The 24,373-nt window shown below is 43.0% G+C and overlaps 1 protein-coding gene across 2 annotated transcripts in view; it reads left to right on the plus strand.

Annotated features, from left to right (window-relative positions):
- COL24A1 (collagen type XXIV alpha 1 chain) overlaps window positions 1-24,373 on the plus strand; it is a 554,101-nt gene that overhangs the window by 239,667 nt on the left and 290,061 nt on the right. For both annotated transcript variants that reach the window (XM_029618163.1, XM_029618164.1), the window contains exon 19: window positions 2,869-2,922. In XM_029618163.1, the coding sequence (XP_029474023.1) occupies window positions 2,869-2,922 (54 nt within the window). The remainder of the gene's footprint in view (window positions 1-2,868; window positions 2,923-24,373) is intronic.

Consider the following 24,373-nt stretch of genomic DNA (forward strand, 5'->3'; position numbering starts at 1 on the left):
TTACTGGAGTACCACAGGGGTTGGTACTGGGACCTGTGCTATTTAACATAATCGTAAATAATCTAAAAAAAAAAGAAAAGTGAAGTGAAGTGATCAGATTTGCAGATAACAGAAAATTATTCAACCTTGTTAAAACAGCAGAGGATTGCGGGGAGCTGCAGAAGGACCTAGTGAGACTGGGCATCTGAATGGCAGATGAAATCTAATGTGGGAAAAGTGGAAATTGATCCACATGGAGACAAATAATCCCAATCACAGGTACACAACGCTGGGTTCTGTATTGGGCATGACAACCCAGGAAAGGACCTTGGAATTCTTATGGACAATACCTTGAAATCCTCAGCTCAGTGTACAGTGGCTGTCAAAGAGAAAGCAAATAGAATGTTAGGCTCGATCTGAAAAGGGAATGGATCGTAACACGGAAAATATAATTTTGCCTTTGTATTGATCCATGGTATTGTGTGCAGTTTTGGTTGCCCCGTCTCAAAAAAGACATCTTGGAACTAGAAAACGTGTAGTGGCATGCAACAAAAACGATAAAGGGAATGGAATGGCTCCCCTATGATGAGAGGTTACGGAGGATTTCAGCTTGGAAAATAAAAGACTGAGAGAGGATACAATAGATGTTTATAAAATCATGAGTGGGGTGTAACGGGTAAATAAAGGATAGTCATTTACCCTTTGAAATAATGCTAAATCAAGGGGACACTCCATGAAACTAACAGCCAGAGGATTTAAAACAAATTGTAGAAAGCACTTTTTCCCACAGTGCACAATCAAACTGTGGAATCAGTTGCCAGAGGATGTGGTCAAGGCTACTAGCAGAGCGGGGTTTAAAAGAGATGTGGACAAGTTGCTGGAGGGAAAGTCTATAAACATTTATTAGTCTGCTATCCCAAGGAGTGAATAATAGGAAATATGCCTACTTAATGGGATCTGCTGGGTACTTGTACCCGGACTGGCTTCTGTCTGACCCAGTATGGTACTTCTTAGATTCTTATGTACCCTGTTTCTTGGAAGGCCTCTGCTCGGTCAGGTGATTTTATATCAGGTCATTTCCACGGGTTAGGCAGCATTTTACCCAGGGAAATGCCTTTGATAATTACTCTTTTAATGATAAGCTTTCCTTTGACTTTTCTGGGTGCAGGTTTCAGTAAGGGTTACATTTTTTTTTTAATTCTGCTTTTCAGCACTTCAAAGCAGATTACATTCAGGTACTTTTCAATACCTGTCACAATTTACAGATTAATGAGCAGCAATAAATAAAACTCATCCTTCACAATTTGATTTGGATTGGCCAGGTATATCCTCTGTACTTAATCTTTTCTTTTGATTATACAATGAAACGCTAGAACTGGAAACATGCTGAGGAAAAATGCAAACATTGTGTCCTGTTTACTAATGGTTTTTTTTCCTGCTGTGTCTATGGGAAAAATGCTTAGTAAATGACCCCCAAAGACAGAAGTTAATATGCAATTCCTTGACTTAGGGGCGGATTTTAAAAGGGTTACGCGCGTAACCCTTAAAAAAAAAACCCTGCGCCCGCCGAGCCTATTTTGCATAGGCCATTTGCCGCTGTGCCCGGGATCGCGGGCCGGCCATTGGCCGGTGCGCGTAAGGTACGCCTACCTGGAGGCAGGCGTAACTTCTTCAACAAAGGTAAGGGGGAGGTTCTAGGTAGGGCTGGGGGGCGGGTTAGGTAGGGGAAGGGAGGGGAAGGTGCGGGGGGGGGGAGGTGGAGGGAATGGAGGCAGGCTGAGCGGCCCGGCATGCACAAGTTGCACAATTGTGCACCCCCTTGCGTGCGTCGACCCTGGATTTTATAACTTGTGCGCGGCTGCGCGCGCATGTTATAAAATCGGGCGTAGCTTTGTTCATGCCGGGTTGCGCGAATAAATCTGCGCCCGCACACAAGTTTTAAAATCTACCCCTTAGAGTTTTCCAACACAGTCCTGAAGGCACACCTAACCGCTTTGGTTTTCTGGATAGCCATAATGAATATGCCTGATTATAGAAATGCATACACTGGGTCCCCAAAGTATACAATCCTATCTCAAGCATATTCATTATTGATATCCTGACAGGAAGACTGGTTAGATGTGCCATTGGGACAGGGTTGAGAAACACTGACTTACTCAGATGAAAATATTTTGAATGTAAGAATGATCCAAACTGTTTCTGGAACTGGTAGGGTATCTTTTCACATCAAAACTATGGATAGAACCTATTAAACTTATACAGAAGGATGTTTGACTTCATTAAAAGGAAAACGTCTTTTAGACTGAAAATGATTATGTTTTGGAATGGAATATGCTATCAGCCAAGACAATTGTAGACACATCTGTTAACATTCTTAAAATTAAACCAGATGTGATACTGGAGATTAATGGTGTTACTGGGTATTCAGCTATAGAGGCTTTAATTTATATATGCTGATCCAAGGATTTGCTCTGATCACTTTCCTGTGGGTCAACAACATAGTTGTATGAAGTTTTACTGGAATACTTCCCTTTCTCTTTATCATTGCAAATAATTTCCAAAGCATGAATAATTTTGAAGATGTTTCACTTTGATGGTCTATTATCATCTTTCATCCAAAATACATAAGTCATCATATGTTGTACTTATCAAAATATTACAATGAAAACAAAATTGATTTCAGAAAACAGAAGAATTTCTTTAGTGCATTAGGAACCCCAACGCAATAATAGTTCTTGCAGAAGTGTTCCCTAATTCACCGGTGAACCTTTAAGAGATCAAATAGCTGTCAGCCTTGCAGACATCCCGAACAGGCTGTATTTGTCTGAGAATTCTGTAAACTGTGATCTCCATTAACTGGGTTTTAACTTGTATTCAATGATTATGTAGGGGAAAACTGGAGAGCTTGGTCTTCAAGGTCCACCTGGTCCTCCAGGACCTGAGGTAAGATTTTTATTTAAAAATGTTCTTCATTAAGAAAAACGTAAGTGAAATTTGGTTTTCTATTGCATTAGAACTTTAATAACTGGAGTGGTTATTCTCTTCAGGGTATTGCTTTCAGACTTCATTGTATTGAACACTACCCGCATAGAGATTCTCCCGAACCATTCCGAATTAGGCAATTTCTGCCAGGTTAGTGTGCACTATCGGGAGTTAGCATGCACTAACTCCCAATAGTGCGCACTAACCCGAAAATCGGGCCCCCCCTCAAAAAACCCCCCCGAACCACGTGAAAAACGAAATTCCCGTGGGGGTGGGCCCCCAAAACAAAGCCTGACACAACATTTTTACCCGAAGCACATCTCTAATAGACATTAAGCTCACAAACATGTGGTCATAAGGAAATCACTTAAGTACATTGATGATAATAAAATTATAACATTTGACAGAAAATGTGTGAGATCTGGTAGTTGTAGCTGATAGGGTACCTAATAGTTGTTTTTCATGCTTATTTTTAAATGCTACTGTGTGCGTGCCAACAGTATTCGTCATAGACAGAGACAATACTAATAGGCTCCTGATTGATTCCAGGTGCTGTTCTCATGTAGATTAGGATATTTGTTTCATTAAACATGCATGAACACCAGCATATGTTTACTTTCAAAACAGTTCCTTGAGTTAAAGCATATTTATTTTATGCAGTCCAGCCAATGTACTGTGGAGGGTTGTAAAACACATACATTTTATTTTTTGGGTGTCATTGTGAGGCCTGTACTGTCAGTAGTCTCCAAAAATCTCCATGGAACACAGTTAAAGCTTTGAAATGCTTCATATGTGTCTTTTTGGCAACTGCGTCATCAGACACGAATACACAAAGTAGTCAGAACTGTATTAAAAATGTAGGAAAAGCAGTCTATTCCCCAGACAAAAAAATGTCTAATAAATCATGAAGTTTTCTTTCCCTCTTCAAGATTAGTCATCCCTGCTGATCCTGACCTTTACAGGGCAAAGAGAGCACATTTGTAAGATACTTTTCATTTGTCTACTAGGGAGATCTCAGATAGAGGATCAGAACACAGAAAGAGGTTGGTTTGGAGTTGAAGGGTAAACAGGAGGTCACACAAAGATTGTACTTTTATTTATTTTGGTATTTGTATACAGGGCACTTTGTAATAACCTGCATCTTTTGGCTCTGAAGGATGCTCTGGTTGTGGCCATTGATTTGTCACAGGCAATCACTGAGCATGCATTTCTACACCTGAAAATCTGATTTCACTGTTTAGACCACACTGGAGGTTTTCCGCTCTACTCCTGCCAAAGTGTGCAAATTGTTTGTGATGGGTTACATGTTCCGCAACTTCTTGTCCATTGTCACGTGGCATGACCAGAGGAGAAAAGGCTGTGGAGGCTGAGGCGTGGGACCCACAGGAGTCAGATGTGATGGAACTTTTAGGTGCTGCGGTAGCGTTTCGGAAGGATTGACTGGTGAATCAGTACTTCAGCTCAGTCCTAAGGCAGGTTGTGAAGTCTTTTAGATCCGATTTGGTGTCACTAGCTAGCTGCTTTGAACATGAGATGGTCTGTGTGTTGTAATTGTATAGATTTTTTTGCTTTTGTTTTTTTCATTTTCTACCTGCTAGTTTCTTTCTCTTCCTTGTTTTGGGGCTTTCAGCTCAGTCAGAACTAGGGCTGGGATCTGGTGCCATGAGCCTTTACTTCACAATTACCCAGGCATTTTTCTCCTTTTTAAAATGTTTGAATAATTATTGTGCAGAGAACAGATCATACTTGTAAAGTGCAATATATTCAATGGAAATAAAAAAGAAAGGAAGAAATAATCCATTCATGGAACCAAAAAGGGGGGGAGGGTGAAGAAGAAAATCAGGAAACCACCTGGAGACATGTATTACAGGAAATGGGAAAAAGCAGTTTCTCCCAAACATAACTTCTGCAGTTATGCAATATATACAGTAACTGATGTCAGCAGCTAATCATCTGACAGGCCTAGGTATTCCAAATCTAAACTTACGAGCTAGAGATCGTATTTGCATTCAAGAATAACTGCAGTTGGGACAGCTCCAAGAAAATAGCTCACATTACATTTTGCAAAACATTTACAAGAAAATCTAACAAAGGACTCTGCACGGACTTCTTGCAGTTCTGAATGCACTGCAAGACATTTCTTACGCCTACCTTGAGTTATCTTACATAGATCTGGATAGACCCAGACCCGCTGTCCTAGGAATAAAGTAATTCTAGAAGGAAAAAGCAAATGAAAAAAAAATCCTCTTTCATTCTGTTCACACACAGAGCTCACCAGAACAGTTGCTCTGTCCCAGTCCTTTTCCAAAATTGCTGTCATGGCCAAGCTTTCATTAGAAAGACCCAAACGGGTCAAAAAATAAACTTTACCCAAAAGAGGGAATGCTTCCTGCAAATGTGCATCAGTAAAATACTATTTGAGTGTAGTGAGCGGGATTCTTATTATGTAGTAAATGTTATCCACCTGCAACTAGTGATAGGTGGGCTATAAATGTTTAAAATAAATAAGGTGACCTTAGAAAGATTAACAAATCTCAGGTTTAGATGTCTACACTTATTTCCAAGGATTTTGCAATGCATTGCCATCTGATTCTGAGTAGCACTGCAGTGATTTTCCCTGAATTCAGTTCCAACTCAGAAACTGTCTTAGTGAGATCTTATACAGCTTTTCCTTGTGACAAAGCTTGAGAATCAGACATAGAGGTCAAAGTGGCAATATCAGCAGAACATTTAGAAAGAGTTCTCCAGCTTAACTAGCTCAGTCCAGGTGGAAGCCAATATAATTACTGTCACCTTCACTAAACTCAATTTCAGTCTACGACCAGCAGGGGGAGCTAATGCCTCCGTCTTCTAGGACTATTTGTGATTATATTCCAGAAGATCCCTGGCATTTTCTCCAAGGGGACCAAAGATGAACCTGCAGACAAGGTCTACATGACCCTACTGTAGCACCCCAACTAGTCACTCAAATGGCAGCACGTTGGTTGTTTTGAGGATGCCGTGCAGCTTTGCAGTCTGTGACCCTGAGGCCCTAGGAACATCTCGAGAACTGGTGCTAAGACAGACTTCAAACTCTGGATGGGCCTTGTCATCCTCAGACCCGCCTACAGACACAAGCACACTAAAAGAAGGAGCAGCGAATGATCAGAGGCTGCTTAAGGACATAAGAACATAGAAAGTACTATGTTGGGTCAGACCAAGGTCCACCAAGCCCAGCATCTTGACTCCGACAGTGACCAGTCTGGGTCACAAGTTCTTGACAGATCCCCAGTAGTCTATCTGTTTTACTTCCAAAGATAATCTCTGGCTTTCCCAAATCTACCTAACCTGGCTAACAACCATTTATGGGCTTTTCCTTCAGGAACTTGACCAATCTGCTTTTGAATCTCACTATGTTAAATTGCCTTGACCACATCCTCTGGCAATAGATTTCATAGCTTGCTTGTGTGCTAAGTAAAAAAAAATACTTTTCACTATTCGTTTTACATTTTCCAGTTTTTAGTTTCATGAACTGTTCCCTAGTCCTAGTATTATTTGAAAGGATAAATAAACATTCCCTATTCATGATTTTATAAATCTCAATCATATCCCTGTCAGTCATCTCTTCTCCAAGCTAAAGGGCTGTTTAGCCTTTCTCCATAAGGGATCTTTTCCATCCCTTTTATTATTTTTGTCACCCTTCTCTGTACCTTTTCTGTGTCCCCTATGTCTTTTTTGAGATGGAGATATCAGAACTGCACAAGTACTCAAGGTGAGGTTGCACCATGGATCTATACAAAGGCATTAGGAAATTCTCAAGACTCGGGATAATTCCTCACCTTCTCTTTCCATTTCAGCAGCACTGCAGATAAGAGGGAGCCAACGCATGGGGAAAATGTAGACAGTAGCACAGAGAGATTACGCCATGGGTCCAAATGCTGCCGCCATCTTGATCCCTCTGGCCCCTTATTTTATATTTCTTTCTAAATTACTTAGTCCAGTCTTTGCAGTGATAATCCTCAGTCAAGTGCCAAGCAACAGGGCCCCTTCCAGAACCCTGCTATCATGGACCCTAAAACTGCCCACTAGGTATCAACCATTGCCCAAAGAATATCGCTTACTCCGTCTCAAGCGGATGTGAACACTGCATCTGTGACATCCCAGCTCCGGCTTATCTGGGGAGCATACTTACTCTGTCCTGCTGCTTGTTTCAGGTCATGCAGTGGTGAAGGCCTATGATGGCTGTGTTGAATGAAGCGTATAAGCATCCCATTCTCCCATCCTTCTATCCTGTCTTTAATAGTTTGTTCTGAGCTCTCAAGGTATCCTGTTTTAGGAGGAGTAGAGTGGAGACAGAAACTTCAGAGTAGGAAAGAAGAGGCATGTATTGATTGTGAGAGATTATTTTTTCTTGATGCACTGTGCTGCTGAAAAGGCAATAAGGACAAGGCAAAAATATGCAGTGGGGTATGATGGAGAATTATGTTTCTCCTTACAAGTTTGCCTTCCTTAACTTCTGTTTAGATTGTCTTTAACTTCCTTTTAACTTATGACAATGATTGTTTCCACAAGAAATAAAGAATGATATTTTGCTCCTATTTTTGCTTTTTCCCCAATTAATTGCCATGGATTAGAGCCATTCAAGAGGTTTTGAACATATTTAAATGGCAAGTGTGGTGATTAAAGTAAGGTCAAGGATTTTTGGATTCTTGCCCTTAGTTCAAGTGATTCCTTGGCTGCAACATGGTCATTGGGCTTCCTTCACTCATTCCAGATGTTGGTGAGGTTAGAAAAGTGACTCTGCATATTGGGAAAGAGATAATGATGTCTGCGCATGTTGTAATGAAGCTGATAGTAAACTGTTAAGTCTGAGCAGCAGCTAGTGGAAAACAGAAAGTAGGTTTATTCAGTTTTCCAGAGCTAGGTAGGATATGATTACTTTTATTTACTGAAACTGACAAGTACATTTCTGCCAGAAATGGTTTTTAAATTACAAAGTTGCATGAATTGAGCCCAGTGAATAAAATAATTTGTTATTCCTTTATCTTTATGGAGAAAACAGAAGAATAATTAAATGTGAAAAAATCTAGGCCTTTCTAAAAAAGAAGTTATTTATGGTTTAAACAAAGAGCCTATTCTTTCCTCATCATACAGTAAAAATGATCTATTTTATTTATTACGTTTTATATAACAATATTCTGGTCCAGTCATACTGGTTAACAAGCACAATATAGACATCTCTGCATGGCGCCCAAATGATGACAGTGAAGGTCCTGATCAGAATGCCTGTCAAGATAGCATTATAATATGACTATTTCTTAGAATGCAAAAGAATGCTTGCTTGCTGCATCTTGGATGGCCATGTGTTGAAGCAGGATGAGTAAGGAGCATGCCCTGTACTTCCTGTCTCAAATCTTCCTATTGCTCAGCCGGAACAAAGCAGGTTCCAAGAAAGCGTATGGCAGAAAGTTTACATCATTTGTTGTCACACAGTCAAGATGGAAGGTCGACCATAGAATTTAGCTTTAAAAAAAAAAAAAATTGTCACCAGTAATGCTCACAGATTACGTTCGTGTTCTTTCGCAGGCCCACCCCCCGTTTCCGCAGGATTCATCATTCTTCGGAGAATGATGAATCCAGGCCTATGTGTGTAGTTTTCTCCCCCAATGTAACCCTGTCCCGGGTAACAGCACACATTTTGTGGAACTGTGGGTGGGCGATATTCCAACTGCCAATTTACATGGAATGGTTTAGTGTATTTGCTTGATAATCGTTATTTCTTACTTTGGTAAAACAAAGCGATGCACAAATACAAATGAGAAAATAAAGTTTGAAAAAAAGGTTTGCAATGATAAAATAAAATAAAAACAAAGCTATGTACAGGAGGGGGGCATAGGGTGACTGTTGAAGTTATTTAAGGCTTATTTATTTAAGGCTTTTATATACCGATGTTCCTGTACATATCACGTCGGTTTACATAGAACCAAAGTTGGAAATTACATCAAACAAGAGGGTACAGATAACAGGGCTAACTTCGTATGAACTTATAGATAAAGCAGCAAACGACTTAAAATAACATTAAATTATTATAAATATAAGTATAAATATACAAAATATAAATAAACAAAATCTAAATAAAGTTGGTGGTGCACCATAAAATTTGCTGCTGCCACGTGACTAAATATAAAACTATGCACATACACAATTACACAACCCAATGTGAAAAAAAATATATTCAAACTCTAGTGTCAGCTCAGCAAAATGACTCCCTCCACTGCTACGCATTTTAAAGTGGACTTTAAGACCTGTGCACGGGAGCACATGTATGCTCATTTGCTGGCTTGCACACATGGACACTGTGATTCTATAACATACGCGTATGTGCGCGCATGGTATAAAATCAGCTATATGTGTGTTCATCTGCTCACAATTTTATATTGATGCCGCACATCTGAATGCAAATGCTGCCTCGATGGTTTAAGTTGGGGGGGGGGAGATTTTAGTAGATACGCATTCCAACACAATTACCTCTTTCCCCAATTCGTTCCCAGTTTGCCCCAGTAAAGGAGATGATTCCCTAAATCCCCTAGCTTAACTTGCCTCCCTTTTACCCTATTAGCCCCGACCCTTAAAACCCCGCTGACTAGCCTAGTTTTGTTTGTTAGACAACTTACACGCCGTCCATAGCAGAAGTAAAATTACGCGGATAGGGACCTGGGCATGCGCTAGTGTATGTGTAAATACACGCTGGTTTCATTAATAATTCCTGGAATGCCCATGCCAGTGCCCTGCCCCTTTAATGAAAAATATTTTACTCATGTACCTCTTAAAATCTACGCGGCGCGCACTGGGCCGATATATGCGCATATCTCACGGAATTGGCGCTCTTAGGACTTGTAAAATTCATCTGTTAATGAAGTAACACAAACCCCTGCAAAAAAAAAAAAGCCTAGAATCTTGCCATACTATACAATCACAGCACTGACTTTCAGGACTCAAATAATAGCAACCTTATGAAAAAGCAGCAATACAAATACTACACCAGACTTTAGAGATTTAATACACCACCTACTGGGGTAACAGAAAAAGCTGGACTGCTACAAATCCCTATAGAGAAACTACATGCTAGCAGAAATACTGCACTTCAGTCACATACAGGCAGAACACAATCCAACCCTTACCTAATACAGAAATAAGGGACTGCAAATTAGAAATAGAACTCTGCAAATAAAACTGAAATAGCCTGATAAACCAGACTTTGAACAGTGGAACTCTAAAGAGCAAAATACAAAATATAAGAAATGCACATACCCAAAGAAGGCATATTCCAGACGCCTTTGTTGACTGAGCTTTTTGGTCCTGGTCTCTTTTTTTTTCACTTTCCCTTTATCAATCTTTTTCTAATTCCTTCTCCAGGGTCACTCTTCTCTTTCTGTTTCTTCTCTCTCCTTCTCCCTTCCTCCCTCTCACACACACACACACACACACACACGCTTATGCTTTCTCTCACAGACTTCTTTACACATATACTCTCACATGCTCTTCCACAAACTCACACTCTCACTCACACACACAGGCTCCTGTTCTCATACACAAATACCCACGCTCAGCCTCCCATTCTTACCCCTCCCACACATACGTACACTTACACACAGGCTCCGATTTTCATATAAAAACACCCAGGCTTCCATTCTTATCATATATACACACACACCTAGGCTCCATTCATATACACACACACCTAGGCTCCATTCTTACACATAAACACCCAGGCTCCAATTCTCACACACACACACACACAGTCTCCCATTCTCACACACACACACACACAAAACACTCAGGCTCCAGTTCTCACATAAAAACATCCACACTCAAGCTTCCATTCTTACACACATACCCAGGCTCCATTCTTACACACAAACAACCAAACTCAGGCTCCCATTCTCATACACACACACACACACATACACTCCCCCCCCACACACACACACAAACTCAGGCTCCCATTCTCTCACACACACACACACACACACACACACAAACCCCTTCTTCTGCCATCTTGGGGATGGGCTCCCATGGCACCCTTGCTTTGCGGGTGTAAAGGGGTACCCAAAGTTAATAAATTAAAAATAAAACTTAGCTGAGTCCTGAGGCTTGAAGGGAACTGAGGAGGATCCCTAGAGTGAAGGGGCCTGAAACAGCTGAGTGACAGTAGAAACATGGGAGCAAGTTGGCCCTCGTAAAAGGGGCGGTCCAAGGTTGGAGCTGGAGGCGGCCAATACAGTGGGCCATTTGCCGCTGCGTGCCAGGTACCTGCCGGCGCACGCAACTTACGCCAGCTCAGGAGCTGGCGTAAGTGCACCAATATCAAAATTCATAGGACACCCGAGTTGGGTGTTCCAAACAAAACTTTAAACAAATCTTCAAAGTCAATCAGGAACCTTCTCATTTAGTTTTCAACAACCCAATCCTGAAGTGAATGCAATCTCAGTGCTGTTCCTCCATGTGAGTGCCGCTCAAGCTGGCAGGCACTAGGAAACCTTTCTTTTCAGACTCCTAATGGGGCTATGGGGGTCTCCCATTCTCCTCTGACTTTCCATGGAAACACTTAGGTAGAGTGTCCCACTCACAACGAAAACTATTACTCCTTAGCTACTTCTCCTGACAGGAGTGGTGAACAAAACTTCATCCCAGGACAAAGGAGCTGGCGTAAGTTCTTAAAGAAAAAAGAAAAGGTAGGATCTTTTAAGGGGTAGGGGAGGACAGGGGAAGAGGGAGGGAGTATGGGCAGGGGGGGGTAGGGAAGTTCTCTCCCAGTCCGCTCCTTAGTTGGAGTGAACTGGGAAGGAACTGGGGAAGGCCGCGATGCGTTGCCTCGTGAATTTTGCAAAACTGTCCATCCCCCCATCCCCCCCATGCGTGCGGCCTGCTGATTTTATAACATGTGCACGCCGGCACGCACATGTTATAAAATCGGCGTGTCCATGTGTGCACGCTGGTTAGCGAGTGCACCTATTAAAATCTACCCTTAAATGTACCAATGGATATATTACAGTGTTTTTCCCATGGAAAAGGATTTCTTTATTGCTCTCCCTGTATATATTTTTTTAAAGGGCATATTATTTCCCAAGAAAATAAATTCTCTTTTAATGTTACTATTCCAGTTGTTTCAGTTTCCCCATAGGAGATAAGTGTGAACTGTTCCAGCAATGGGAGGTTGCTAGGGAGCAGAGTGACTTAGGAGGGCGAGGCAGGTCCATCCCCTAAAGGGTGGGTTAGTAAGCTGCCCCTATAAGTGGTCACTCAGTGAATCACTGTGGGGAGCTCTTGGAGCTGGTGAATGAGAGAAGGATGTGCTGGGTAGAGGTAGCTGGCAGGATGGGCTCTGCTTTAGTCTCCATAGGACCAACCAGGAAGGTTCCAACCCTTACGCAATCTTCGAGTAACTTTGGGAACCAGGAGGCGGATTCTGTAGCTTTCTTTTTGGGTCTGAAGAGTAAGAGGTCTGTGGGAGATCCCCAAGATGTTCCAGTGTCTCAAGTAATACTTAACCTTCAGAAACAACTGATCTGCCTTATGGTGGGTTTGGAACGAAAAGAGCTGTTTGATTTTTTCGTAACGTAGACTGTGACGGTTTTTTTGTACCTGCTGAAATTCTACTTTGGATTAGTAAAATCTTTATTATTGTCTGGCACACAACATTTTTGGTATGGCCTGTTTTATTTTTGTAGCTCCTTGCTTCTGGGTTTTGGCTGAAAAGATGCAGGGGGTCAATGGTCCCGGGGCTAAGTTCATCGTCGCTGTCCTTTTAGCCCTGGGGCATGGATTCTCTAAAAGGTGGCGAGGCATAGGAGGGGACGGCCCCTTTTCTCTCTTTCGTGCCCTTGGGAGTACTCATAATTTGATGACTTTTTCTACTCAGTCTCTGCACCAATATCAAAATTCATAGGACGCCCGAGTTGGGTGTTCCAAACAAAACTTTAAACAAATCTTCAAAGTCAATCAGGAACCTTCTCATTGAGTTTTCAACAACCCAATCCTGAAGTGAATGCAATCTCAGTGCTGTTCCTCCATGTGAGTGCCGCTCAAGCTGGCAGGCACTAGGAAACCTTTCTTTTCAGGCTCCTAATGGGACTATGGGGGTCTCCCATTCTCCTCTGACTTTCCAGGGAAACTCTTAGGTAGAGCGTCCCACTCACAACGAAAACTATTACTCCTTAGCTACTTCTCCTGACAGGAGTGGTGAACAAAAAATTCATCCCAGGACAGAGGAACCAAAATCTTCTCCAAATACAGCAACTTCTTTGTGGCAAGACACTACTGTCCTTCCTTGTATGCAGGCAAGGAGAAAATTCCTCCCAGAGGAAGGCACAGAGATTCTCCACGAAAAAAAACAAAATCTCTACAATGATTTTTCACTCTACTGACAAGGGATATGCCTCTTCCCCTCTCCCAAATATCAGGCTGCAGGGCCTACTGGTGGAGACCAGGGATATTCCAAACTGCACGCTCTTACTTCCACAGAATGAACTCGAAGCTCCCAAATGAAACTTCCACTCCTCTTTCCACAAAATCTGAACCAAAATTGCTTTCCTGCTCTGCCTGCTTCATACAGCCTGGGCTGAGTAATCCAGCAACCTCAAAGGGGAGGTTCTGGTCAGGGATGGCCCGTCCCCCTCCTGCATCCTAAACCAGGGCTTATGCTAGGAACCCATGGGGTCTCTGCATTTATAAGAGTGATCTCCTTTAGGGCCCTACAGATTTATCCTGTCCCCATCACAGAATCCACACGTTCCCATCCCTGCAACGAGTGAGTCAGTACTCAGTAGGGACTGAACGTGTGATCCCCTTCTCAAGGGGGGAAGGTTTATAGGTCTGCTACTGTGAAAATAGCTATTTTCATCTACATCTTTTATGATATTGATCATTGTTGATAGGTCAGAGTTGGGCTTCTTGTACTTTTATATTTCAAACAAGTGTAATGCTTTCAGATCTAAAACTGAAGTGATACTTAATAGTTACTCATTACATGTGGGTTTTATTTTCACTAGTTATGAGCAAGGAGAAGAATTTCTCTAGCTCTCGAGTGGTGAAGCCATAAAGGAAACCCATCCCTTTATGAGCAAACAATGGGCATAGACCCTACATCTAATAGACAACTGTAATGTGTTCTATTTTGTGCTATCTTCAAATGCCATTTTGTTGAAAATAGGTTAAATTAACTCCTAGTGTTGCTGCTGTAGGTTGTTTTGGCTTGATATTTGCTGCAATGCCTCTGTTATGCCTTTTTAACCACTGTAAAAACAGCTGACTCTTTGATATCAATCACATCTGATTAGTCAGAGATGATCTGTTGCATGACTATCCCAGAGTCTGTGCTTCAGGATCCAAAAACAAAGAGAGAAAAGCACGTAATACTGGCTGAACAACTGCTTAAATGAGAATTTTTGTGTGCTGGTTTATTGAGCCACATGTAGTGTATAGCATGAGAGACTTGATTAGCATTTTTATTAGAACTTTATTTAGTGTTGCTTAAATAAACATGTTTAATAGATGGCTGCTGAGCTCAGATAGAGAAATGATTTTCAGCTGGATGCATGACCCCCATTTCGGATTCCAGATCGGGCCTCCTGCACTCTGGGTTGGCTGGGACCGGTGGTGCTACAGAAACAGTATTCATAGCCCCCCCCCCCCCCCCCGGATGAGGTGGGGCAGGGGACAGAGTTGTGGTCCTTGTTAAGGGCGATACCTGGTGGCCGGATCTAGAACCCGTGATGCGGAGTTCCCGAAGGGCTGGTGCTGCAGTGGCCAGACTGGGACCAGTGAGTGGGTGGGTCTACTAAAATGGGGGGAGAAACCCCCAGGTGTTTGCGAATGAAGACCCCCTAGTGGCCAGGATATCAAATGAGCTGGAAAGAGAAAGGAGGCACTACTGCACCAAAAAATAAATAAAGTAAGAATTTGCTATGGTCATGTCCTGTAGAGCAGATCTGGGAGCTAAATGCTTCACTCCTTCACCTGCAAAAGTAGTCACCAGTTATTTTGCACAGCAGCCTCGGTTTCTTTACCAGTAGCAACACGGTGACTGTGCTGCCAGTCCAAAAATGCATCTGCCATAACCGAAACTGATTCATATGGCCAAGAACGTCACACAGTTTGATAAAAAAAAAAAACTGAACTAGAAAAGGAAGCTGAAGTTGTATTAAATCGAGCCATTCAGAGCTAATTTGCATGTTTACTTCTCCCTGCGGTGGGATAACCACAATTACGAGCATAGACACAGACATAACTCCATTGTTTGCAGCACTCAACGTGACAGCTTTAGGCTCCAGACATTTGTAACCTCCCATGTGGGTGGCAGATGGACGTGCCCCCCCCCCTCCCCACCAGCTTATTCATATTTCAGAAAAATGTATTATTTTATTTCCTGCTGTGAAAAAAAAAGGATTATAGACTATAAATACGAAAACAAGTAAAATGCAGTAGTCCCTGTCAATTTCAAAAGTGAGTTATTGATCTGGCACAGTTTTTACCCACAGGGCAATCATTTTTGGAAACCCAATTGGCAGTCCTAGGAAGGAGAACTTGAGCAACTTTTTCATTCAGCTGTATGCTTTTCCCTTTGCTGGACTATAGGACTTCCAGCTAATACCTTCAGTTGCTGTAGGCAAGAGGGTAGAGTGGGAGTTTGTATAGGCCCCAGTGGTTAGCTAAGCAAGTTACTACCATTCAAGAGATCAGCACATGGCCAGGGAAGCTTAAACATACTGGAAGGGACCATCTGGGGTACTTCTGCTGTTGGGAGCATCTGTTGCATCCACCCTTCCCGCCAGGCTGATTGGCACCTAAGGCAGTTCTGGCCAATCACGTAGGAGTGCTCAGAAGAACTCCTGGCCACATGTAGCACCGGTGACCTTCCCCTGACAAGGTGCATTGAAGCACCACATGCCCACCTGGCTTGCCGGCCTGGACTGTGCCCTAGTAGACCACTAGCTGGCATCACTAACTCTGCGATATGCCCAGGTGCAACTGGCCTCCTCATACGAGGTCTGCAAACCTGACTCCTATGCTTTACTGCACTTTAGCCATAGCAACAGGGCCAACACTCTCTGCTAATATAATGGAGGAAGTATCTTCACGTATAATTAAACGTGTTTCTTTATAGGATGTGACATAGAAGTCCTGGTTTGTGGTAAGTCTCTGCCTCTTGTATTGCCCACTTCTGAATTCAAGCTCATCAGCCACTGTCACACTTACCACTCCACCCCAAATAAAGACAAAGAACTTGGAGATTCGGTGCAGTGCAACATTAACAAGTGAGCGGCATAGCATAGCCCAGCATTAGTATGCGGGAGTCCTGGCTTCTGCACCTCAGGCCGTCCAGGGTGGAGGATGCCGTGCAGGCAGCGTTCACAGCTCCTGAGGGAAGGGTTTCAGTCATCGCCCAATGGCAACACCGTGTGAGGGTGCATGCATATTGGGTTCAGGAAGGAGCCACTGTCCGTGACCCCTGGCTGAGGACTGTTGGCTGGGCTAGATGGGAAGGAGGGTAAAGGAATAACAAAACGGGTAAAAAATGGGCCATTGCAAATGAAGGCTCGGGGTACCATAGACTCTAGAGGCCCATTGCAATTGAACTGAAAGCCCAAAAGAGCAGGAGCAAACTACTGGGCCAAAAAAAGAAATAGCTAATAAAATTCTCATATGCAATATAGATGTATGGGCGTCCCTTACCACATATATCCGAGTCTTCGCAGATGCTGAATGTGTCAGGTCAGAGAGAGTAAAATTGTGGTGTTCCTGACTCTCGCCACTGGAAGGTCTTTTGGAAGGAGTATTTAAAAAAAATAAATAAATCTCATGAGCTCACTTTGGTTCGTGTTCTTTCGACCGGTCTTCCAGCCTGGGAAGGTGGCTGAGGCTCAAGGTGGGAGCCCTTGGGTCTTCCAGGAGGTAGGGAGGTTTTCTTATGGTCCAAGGAGGATCCTGAGATTGAGAGACGTGGGGAAGGAGTTTGTCCCCATACGCCTTGCATTTCTCTGAAGATCTGCCCGAGGGTTTGCAGAGCGGAATTCTGGTTGGAGAGAGACTAAGGGAGATCCTCTTCCAGAGCTGCTGCGTAGGAAGGGTCAGCAGAAGCTCATGTGTTAGGGAGCGCGTTGTCCGAGTGTGGCTGCTGGACTACTGAGATCTGTGCACTGGAAAAGGGGGAACCTGGGGAAGGGGGGGGGGTCCCCCATTCTCTTAGCAGCACCTCAGACCTAGTGAGTCGGGCAGGAAGAAACCCCCTAGAATGTGAAGAGTGTGCACTGACTGTAACTCTTTGCACCATATACCTTTTTTTTTTTTTTTCTGTATAGATTACACTTTTCTGCTGTGTGCACTCTATGGTTCATCTGTGTCAGTTATTCCAGTAAAGGATTTATTTCCGAACCCCACCAGACTGTGTTTTTCCTACCGGGAGGTATCTGAAGCCCTCCTAAGGGCCTTCAAAAACTTCAGCTCCCCCCCCCCCCCCCCCCGTTTCAAGAAAGAACCCGAGGAAGCAGGGGTTGTCAGCTTGCCCCACCGATCCCGAATGTGCTCCAAAGAGTTAGACGCCATTGGAACAGGAACCTGATAAAGAAGGACTGTAGGCAATAAATCAGCGTGCTTCATTCATGATAAATCAGTGGGCTTTTCACCTGATAAATCCAAAAATTAGCAATATCTCATTAACTGAATTTGGCGATAGATTATAGGGGTGATTTTCAAATCGTGTGTGTGTGTGTGGGGGGGGGGGGGTGTTAACATGCATACCTTATCTGAATTTTCAAAGGGAAACCACATGGGAGCTTTCTCTTTGAAACTGTAGATGCAGAAGGCGTGTTAAAACCAGCCGCGTAGTTTCCAGCTGCTTCTTTTGTGTGGGCGGCCGGGAGGAGGGAAGTGGGAGATGTCATTTTGAAAATGCCGTGTCCACCTGCTATTTCTTCCCTTGTCCAAACCAGCCCAGGGAACCGTGCGCCTGGGGAGCCCCGGGTGTACTTCTAGCCCCATTTGAGGGCAATTTCAGGCCAATGTAACTGGGTAAACACCTATTTACCTGGGTAAATGGCTTTTAAAAATCTGGCCCTTCCCATGTTTTGAAGTGAATGCTCGCAAATGGAGCACCCCCACCAAGTAGCAAAGTGCCACTAAGTTTGAAAAATGTGATCGCTACCTTCAGCAGAAAGAAATGTTAAAAGCTGCAGAGAAATGGAGCGGCTTTATAGGAGGGTGAGGATAATATTTCCTTCCTTGCAGACGGGAGGCAGCCAGGGGCAGTGCTCATTGAGGTGTGATTGGGTTTGAACTTTTAGTAGCTTTGCTGAGAGCTGCCAAAAGGGGTAGCAGTGGAAACCCAAATAACTAAAGATCAAGTATTATTGGGTATTTGGAATTAGCATTTTTCAGAGTTCTGTGGTGTTCTTTGTGTATTGTCATGGTACAACATGTATTGGTGTTTTGGTTTTCAAGAAATAGAATTTTTTTAACACATATTTTTCCTGCTTTCTTCAGCCATTGGCCTCAGCCTTGACCTAACAGTACTACCCTGTTGAGGTAGGAGAGCTGGTCTGTTCTCAGTTCCAGCATTATTGCTTGTCTGAGTTTACTGAACTTAACGATGTCTTAGTGTGCCCAGCAGTAGCAAACACATACGGTAGTTATCATGTTGGTCCTAACCCAGCAGTGGCTGAGCAAGGCCAAGTGTCCTTCAGGACATTCACTCTTACCCCAGCGGTGCATGCAGGCTGGATAAAAGGCACTGCTCAAGTGCTGTACAGCACTGGGAGATTTCTGTAGTTCTTTTGCTCTCAAAGAGATGTTGAGGTTGCTTTACATATTTTCTTTGTCATTTATCCATTGAATGTGATAAAGAATGTTGTACCTGTGAAGGAACATGTATATTAAAAATGTTTTACCAGCTGTAAGTTTTGTCCTCTTGGAAGCTATAGTTTTATAAATGAGTGGGTTGTTTTCTCCTTTCTCTGTAAGAAAAAAAAAATATGCCAAGGCTCTAGAACAGGGAAGGCGAACTCCAGTCCTCAAGAGCTGCAAACAGGCCAGGTTTTCAGGATATCCACAATGAATATGCATGAGAAAGATCTGCAAACACTGCCTATCCTGAAAACATGGCCTGTTAGTGGCACCCAGGGACTGGAGTTCGCCACCCCTGCTCTAGAAAATGCAATTATTATTATCCTGCATTATATAATTATTTCTTTATTAAATTTTCATCTAATACAAGGTAATTGTCAAATATTTACAAAGACATGTCATAAGGCGTAATATGCAACCATGGCACAAAACAAAATATCAATAACCTCCAATAATAATAATAATAAACATTCTCTGTAAATCAACAAACATATAAATGGGTGAGCAAAATATTAAGGAATCCAAAGAGAGAAAAAAACCCAAGAGTGAGATGTGCCTCTTTTGTTAATCAATTTACCCTATTATCCTCCCAATTGCTAACCTTCTAGCCCTCGTTCAGTATTTTTTGTTAAAAATAAAAGTTTCTAAATGTAGAGGATCTGTAAACACAAATTTATTAGACTGAAAAGTTATAAAACATCTACAGGGATATTAAAAAATAAAAAAAAAGTGCACCTGACTGAATCACTTTACTTTTCAATGAAAGGAAATGTCTCTTAGGAGCTTATGTAGATCAGGAGACATCAGGAAATACAAAAATATTTTGACCACAAAAAGAAACTTCCCTGTTCTTCAAATATTTAAAGAAAACCAGATCTTTGTCCTGTTCTACACAGAATGATACAATCATAGTAGCCCTATTGGATATCAAATCTAAGGACTCTTCTAAAGATGTTGAAATACCTGGGCTAGATACAGGAGTAGATTGCCTATCTTGAACATCATTTAAACCTTTCTGCTTAGGTAAATAAAATACCTTTGAAATAGGTGGTAGCTGATCTTTTTCAAATGCTAAATTATCTTTCAGATATGTTTTTAAACATCTCGTTAGCTGACAATAGTTTAGTATATGGAAAATTTATAAAACGAAGATTTTTAGCTCTAAACATATTTTCCATAACTTCAGTTTCGTTATGAATAATTAAGCCGTCTTTAATATGAGCAGGCTGCGTTAGATAGTAACGACACCTATGAATTCAAAGCAGTTCCTCTATCCGCTTTTCTTGGGAATCAAGAAGTGATCTGGACTCAGAAACAAAAGAATTGAATTGGGAGATAGACTGAGACGCATTATTGTCCAATTTAGTAATTCATTTCCATAAATCCGATAATGTAACATTGACTGGTACCAATATAGCCTCGCCATTCTCCATTACAACCGATTGTATGGAAGGCGGTCTTCTTACAATTTCAAATGTAACAGGAGCAGACACAGTAGTTGGCAAGGTAGAATTAAAATGATCTACCTGATGGTCAATGCCAGCTACCACTTCTACAGGACTTAAAAAAGGAAGCCCCTCTTCCGAAGTTGAAGATGGAGCCGACTGGGGAGGGGGTAAATTGGCACCAGGACTCGAGGAGACTCCTAAAGAGGAACCCCCGCTACAGTCACTGAAAGGCAACTCACCCATCCGTCGGAGGTGACTGTCCATTGGGCCTCGAATAACAGCTGAGAGTGGAGACACTGTAGTAACAAGGATCTTGGGTTTCCTTTTCTCCTGGGTTTTGAAGAAGTAGGCTCCTCCCGATGACATCAGTGCACTGGGACAGGGAGGAGTGTTGGCATGGTCACGGTCTCAGCTGGTTGGCCATTGTTGATTTGCCCGGTAGGACTCAGGCACTCCTCACCTTGGAGAATCTCCCCCATTGTCTGCCGTAGGCCTCTGGATTTTGAAGAGGTAGGCCCCCCCCCCCCCGATGACATCAGCACTCCAGGGCAGGGAGGAGCGTCGGTGCAATCACGGTCTCAGCTGGTTTGCCGTTGTTGATTTGCCCGATAGGCCTCAGGCACTCCTCACCTCGGAGAATCTCCCCCATTATTATGCATTATAAAGTGTATTGTTTTTAAGTATAACCAGAATGCATTTAAATAATGCTTATATGCATTAGGAATAATGGGTGAGTTTTGGCATTGGTCATCAGATAGGGCTTTAAATGTATTTTTTTTATTTGCGGTCTCAAAAGTATTATGAAGACAGTGCATCTGGAACAGAGGCAGTATCAATCATTGCTATCTTAAACAGAAACTCCCTTTTTATCTGCACTCTATTTTGATCTTCACTTGCTCACTTACTTCTCAGGAAGGTAGACATATGGGAGTCAGCTGCCTTGTGGCTTATGCTCGGGGCTATAGAATTCCACACCAAGAAAGGAAGCATGTGGTGCCCATGTGCTGCCCAAGTGGCTTTGGCTGCATTTTTAAATATCACATCATGAGAATATGACATCATACTCACAAAATATGCACTCCATGTTCCACCCACCCCACAGTCCATCTCTCCTTGCCCCTGTGCTCCCCTTCCTAAATCAGTGAACCTGAAAAGACAGGCCAAAGCACTATTATGATCGTCCTCATTCAAAAGCCAAAGTATGAACTGGATTGCTCAGATTATCAACTTACTTGCTTCTGTTGCTTCCTCGTTTTCTCTTGTGCCTAGGTCTTAATACATTTTTTGTTTCAAATATTTCAGTGAGTTGTTATAAAAACAAAAGGTGAGCAATTTTGTTTTATGGCCATTTTCCCTGTATTTTCCCTGGCTTTTCTCTTTAGCTGCTCATTGTGATGTGGTTTGGAGGCCATTGCTTGCACAGACAACAGGTGTGCACTTATCTAAATTTCATAAAGCCTACAGAAAGGTACTTGTGCCTTTTACGAGAACATGCGCTCTAGAAGGTTTAATTAAAGGCATGAGGTGTATACATCACATGCACGCTCGTTTTTGAAAGTAGAGGAATGGATTTTCAAAAGATTTAAACAGCTGTCTTCGGTTGATAGCAGGCTAACTAACTGGCTAAAAATGTCTTCCCTCCGAGAAGATAATTTTGCTAAATGTACGAGGCACACACATTTAGATGGGCAAAAAGGGATGGGGCCAGAGGCATTCCCCAGGGAAGTTTTATATTTGGCTGCTTAGCTTGTATATTCACCTGGAGAACTCCGTTCACACAACTAGCTGGACACATTTTATCTGTAAACCTAGTCTGTTAAATCTGGCTGAAAATTCAGCTCAGGATAACTGGGTAAAATTATTTGGTTATCTTATTAGCTCAGCAGGTGTTTGAAAACTGACCAGATAGTGTACACATAGGCCCGGATTTTAAAAGGCCTACACATGCCGGGCCTAATTTAAAAAGGCCCGGCCATGCGCGTACAGCCCTGGGACAAGCGCATGTCCCGGGGAGGGGGCAGGGCAGGGAGGGGCAGTCCGCGGGGCGGGGCAGGGGATCCTGGCATAGAGGCAATTTGCTGCTGTGCTGGGGGATCGCTTGCTAGTAGGGGGCAGGGCAGGGAGGGGCAGTCTGCGGGGCGGGGCAGGGGATCCTGGCACAGAGGCAATTTGCCGCTGTGCTGGGGGATCGCTTGCTAGTAGGCTGCCGGTGCGTGCAACCTGCGCCTGCCCAGAGGTAGGCGCAGAAGGTAAGATAAAGATCAGGGGCGTTTAGGATAGGGTTAGGGGAAGGGGTAGAAAGGTTAGATTAGGGGGTTGGGAAGTTCCCTCCCAGGCCGCTCCGAAATAGGTGACCGAAATCGGAGCGGCCTGAGAGAGAACGGGAGAAGGTTGCGGGCGTCGGCACGCGCAAGTTGCAGTAATGTTCACCCCCTTTCCGCGCGCTGACCCCTGATTTTATAACATGCGCGCACTGGCGCGCGCATGTTATAAAATCGGATGTCCATGTGCGCGCGCCATGTAGCGCACGCATATGGACACCCGCGCGTACCTTTTAAAATCTACCCCATAGTGTACAGTTCAAAGTGCAGGGTTTATATGCTACATGTTTTAAAATCAGCCTTTAGGTGACCTTTATGGTGCAGAATTCTAGTCTGCGTATTGTTCTGTAGAAAACTTGGCTTTTCATATATTGTGATTATACTGACTCAGCTGTGACAGGATGCCATCTGCACCCTGTCCTCGACCATTGCCAGATCCCCGGGAATGCCTCCGTTTTATTCCCTGGCACTGCACTCCTTCCAGACATTTACAGCAAGTGTCTCCTATTCAGACTATTCCTTCCATGTTTTGCTTTGGTGATGACATTATAGATCTCAGTAAGAACCTCTACATGCCAAAGTCCCCTTTGAGGCTTTTGTCTTTATTCCTTGATGAAATCCCGATTTTCCTGTGGATGGAAGGAGCATCTTGATTTCATTTTGCACAGGCTGAGATAGCAAGGTAACGCTGCCAGATTTATCATACAGCCCTTCTCTGTTCTTTCTGTTTTGTGTGAATTGCATCTGACATTTGCATGGAAGCCATGTTGCAGGTTAGGTTGGCAGTGATATTCCTATAGAAATGGGTCTTTACAAACGAGGTCCTTATTTGGGGCAGAAGAAACGGAGGGTGGTAACCTTTCAGATGTCCTCCGCATGGGCATGATGGGTAAGTTTATGGTCTGGCAACATGGCTCCAGATGTAACTCCCACTACCAGGCATCTGCCATGACCATTCCAGAAAGAGAAATTGTGCTGTAACAGATTGCAAGGTCAACTTATTCCTTGCCACCTCTAGTGGTGGGAAAACTTATGCCTGGGTAGAACAGTTACAGTGAGACCACTGTACATTATTGGGGTGATTTTGTTCGAAGTGAAAGTATTCGTGCACTCTAGAAATTATCCTAGGAAAACTACCTGCAAACATTTACACCCCCACTGATTTATGCAGGTAGATTTTCCGAGAAAAATTGCAGGTATATGTCTGTAAATTAAAAAATATTCATGTAATTTAAAATCCCGCCCCCCCCCCCCCCCCAATCTTCGCCACACTGTGGGTAAAAGTACATCCAAAGAGGCCCTAGGCACATACGTTTACACAAATATGGGCTGGACCATTTCCGTGGGCACAGCACTGTTTTACCCTGGAAATGACTTTTAAACCTTATATGAAGGCAATTTTCAAATGCCTTTTACGTAAAAGGCTATTTAGCAGGATAAAAAGGATTTTTGAAAATTGCCCGTGCTATATGCAGGTAAAAAATGTGCACTGGGCCACGGTCTGCCTACTTTCACCTGCATTCTCCTGGAGGTATTCCTAGGGTGGGGGTAGGTTAGGGGGAGGCAACAGGAAAAGAATACTGTGAGATTTTAATCCAATTCTTAAATCTGAGTGTTTGGATAAAAGACCCAGAACAATTTTTTTTTGTATAAAAGTGACAGAATATTAAATCGTTCAAGGAAAAGATGCACTGGTTGAGCTTTTCCTTTCACCCTCATTGCAGTGTAATTTTACCTTGGATCCATTTCACTGCAGTAGCTTGT

The sequence above is a fragment of the Rhinatrema bivittatum genome, chromosome 10, assembly GCF_901001135.1.
Source record: "Rhinatrema bivittatum chromosome 10, aRhiBiv1.1, whole genome shotgun sequence".
Lineage (NCBI taxonomy): Eukaryota > Metazoa > Chordata > Amphibia > Gymnophiona > Rhinatrematidae > Rhinatrema > Rhinatrema bivittatum.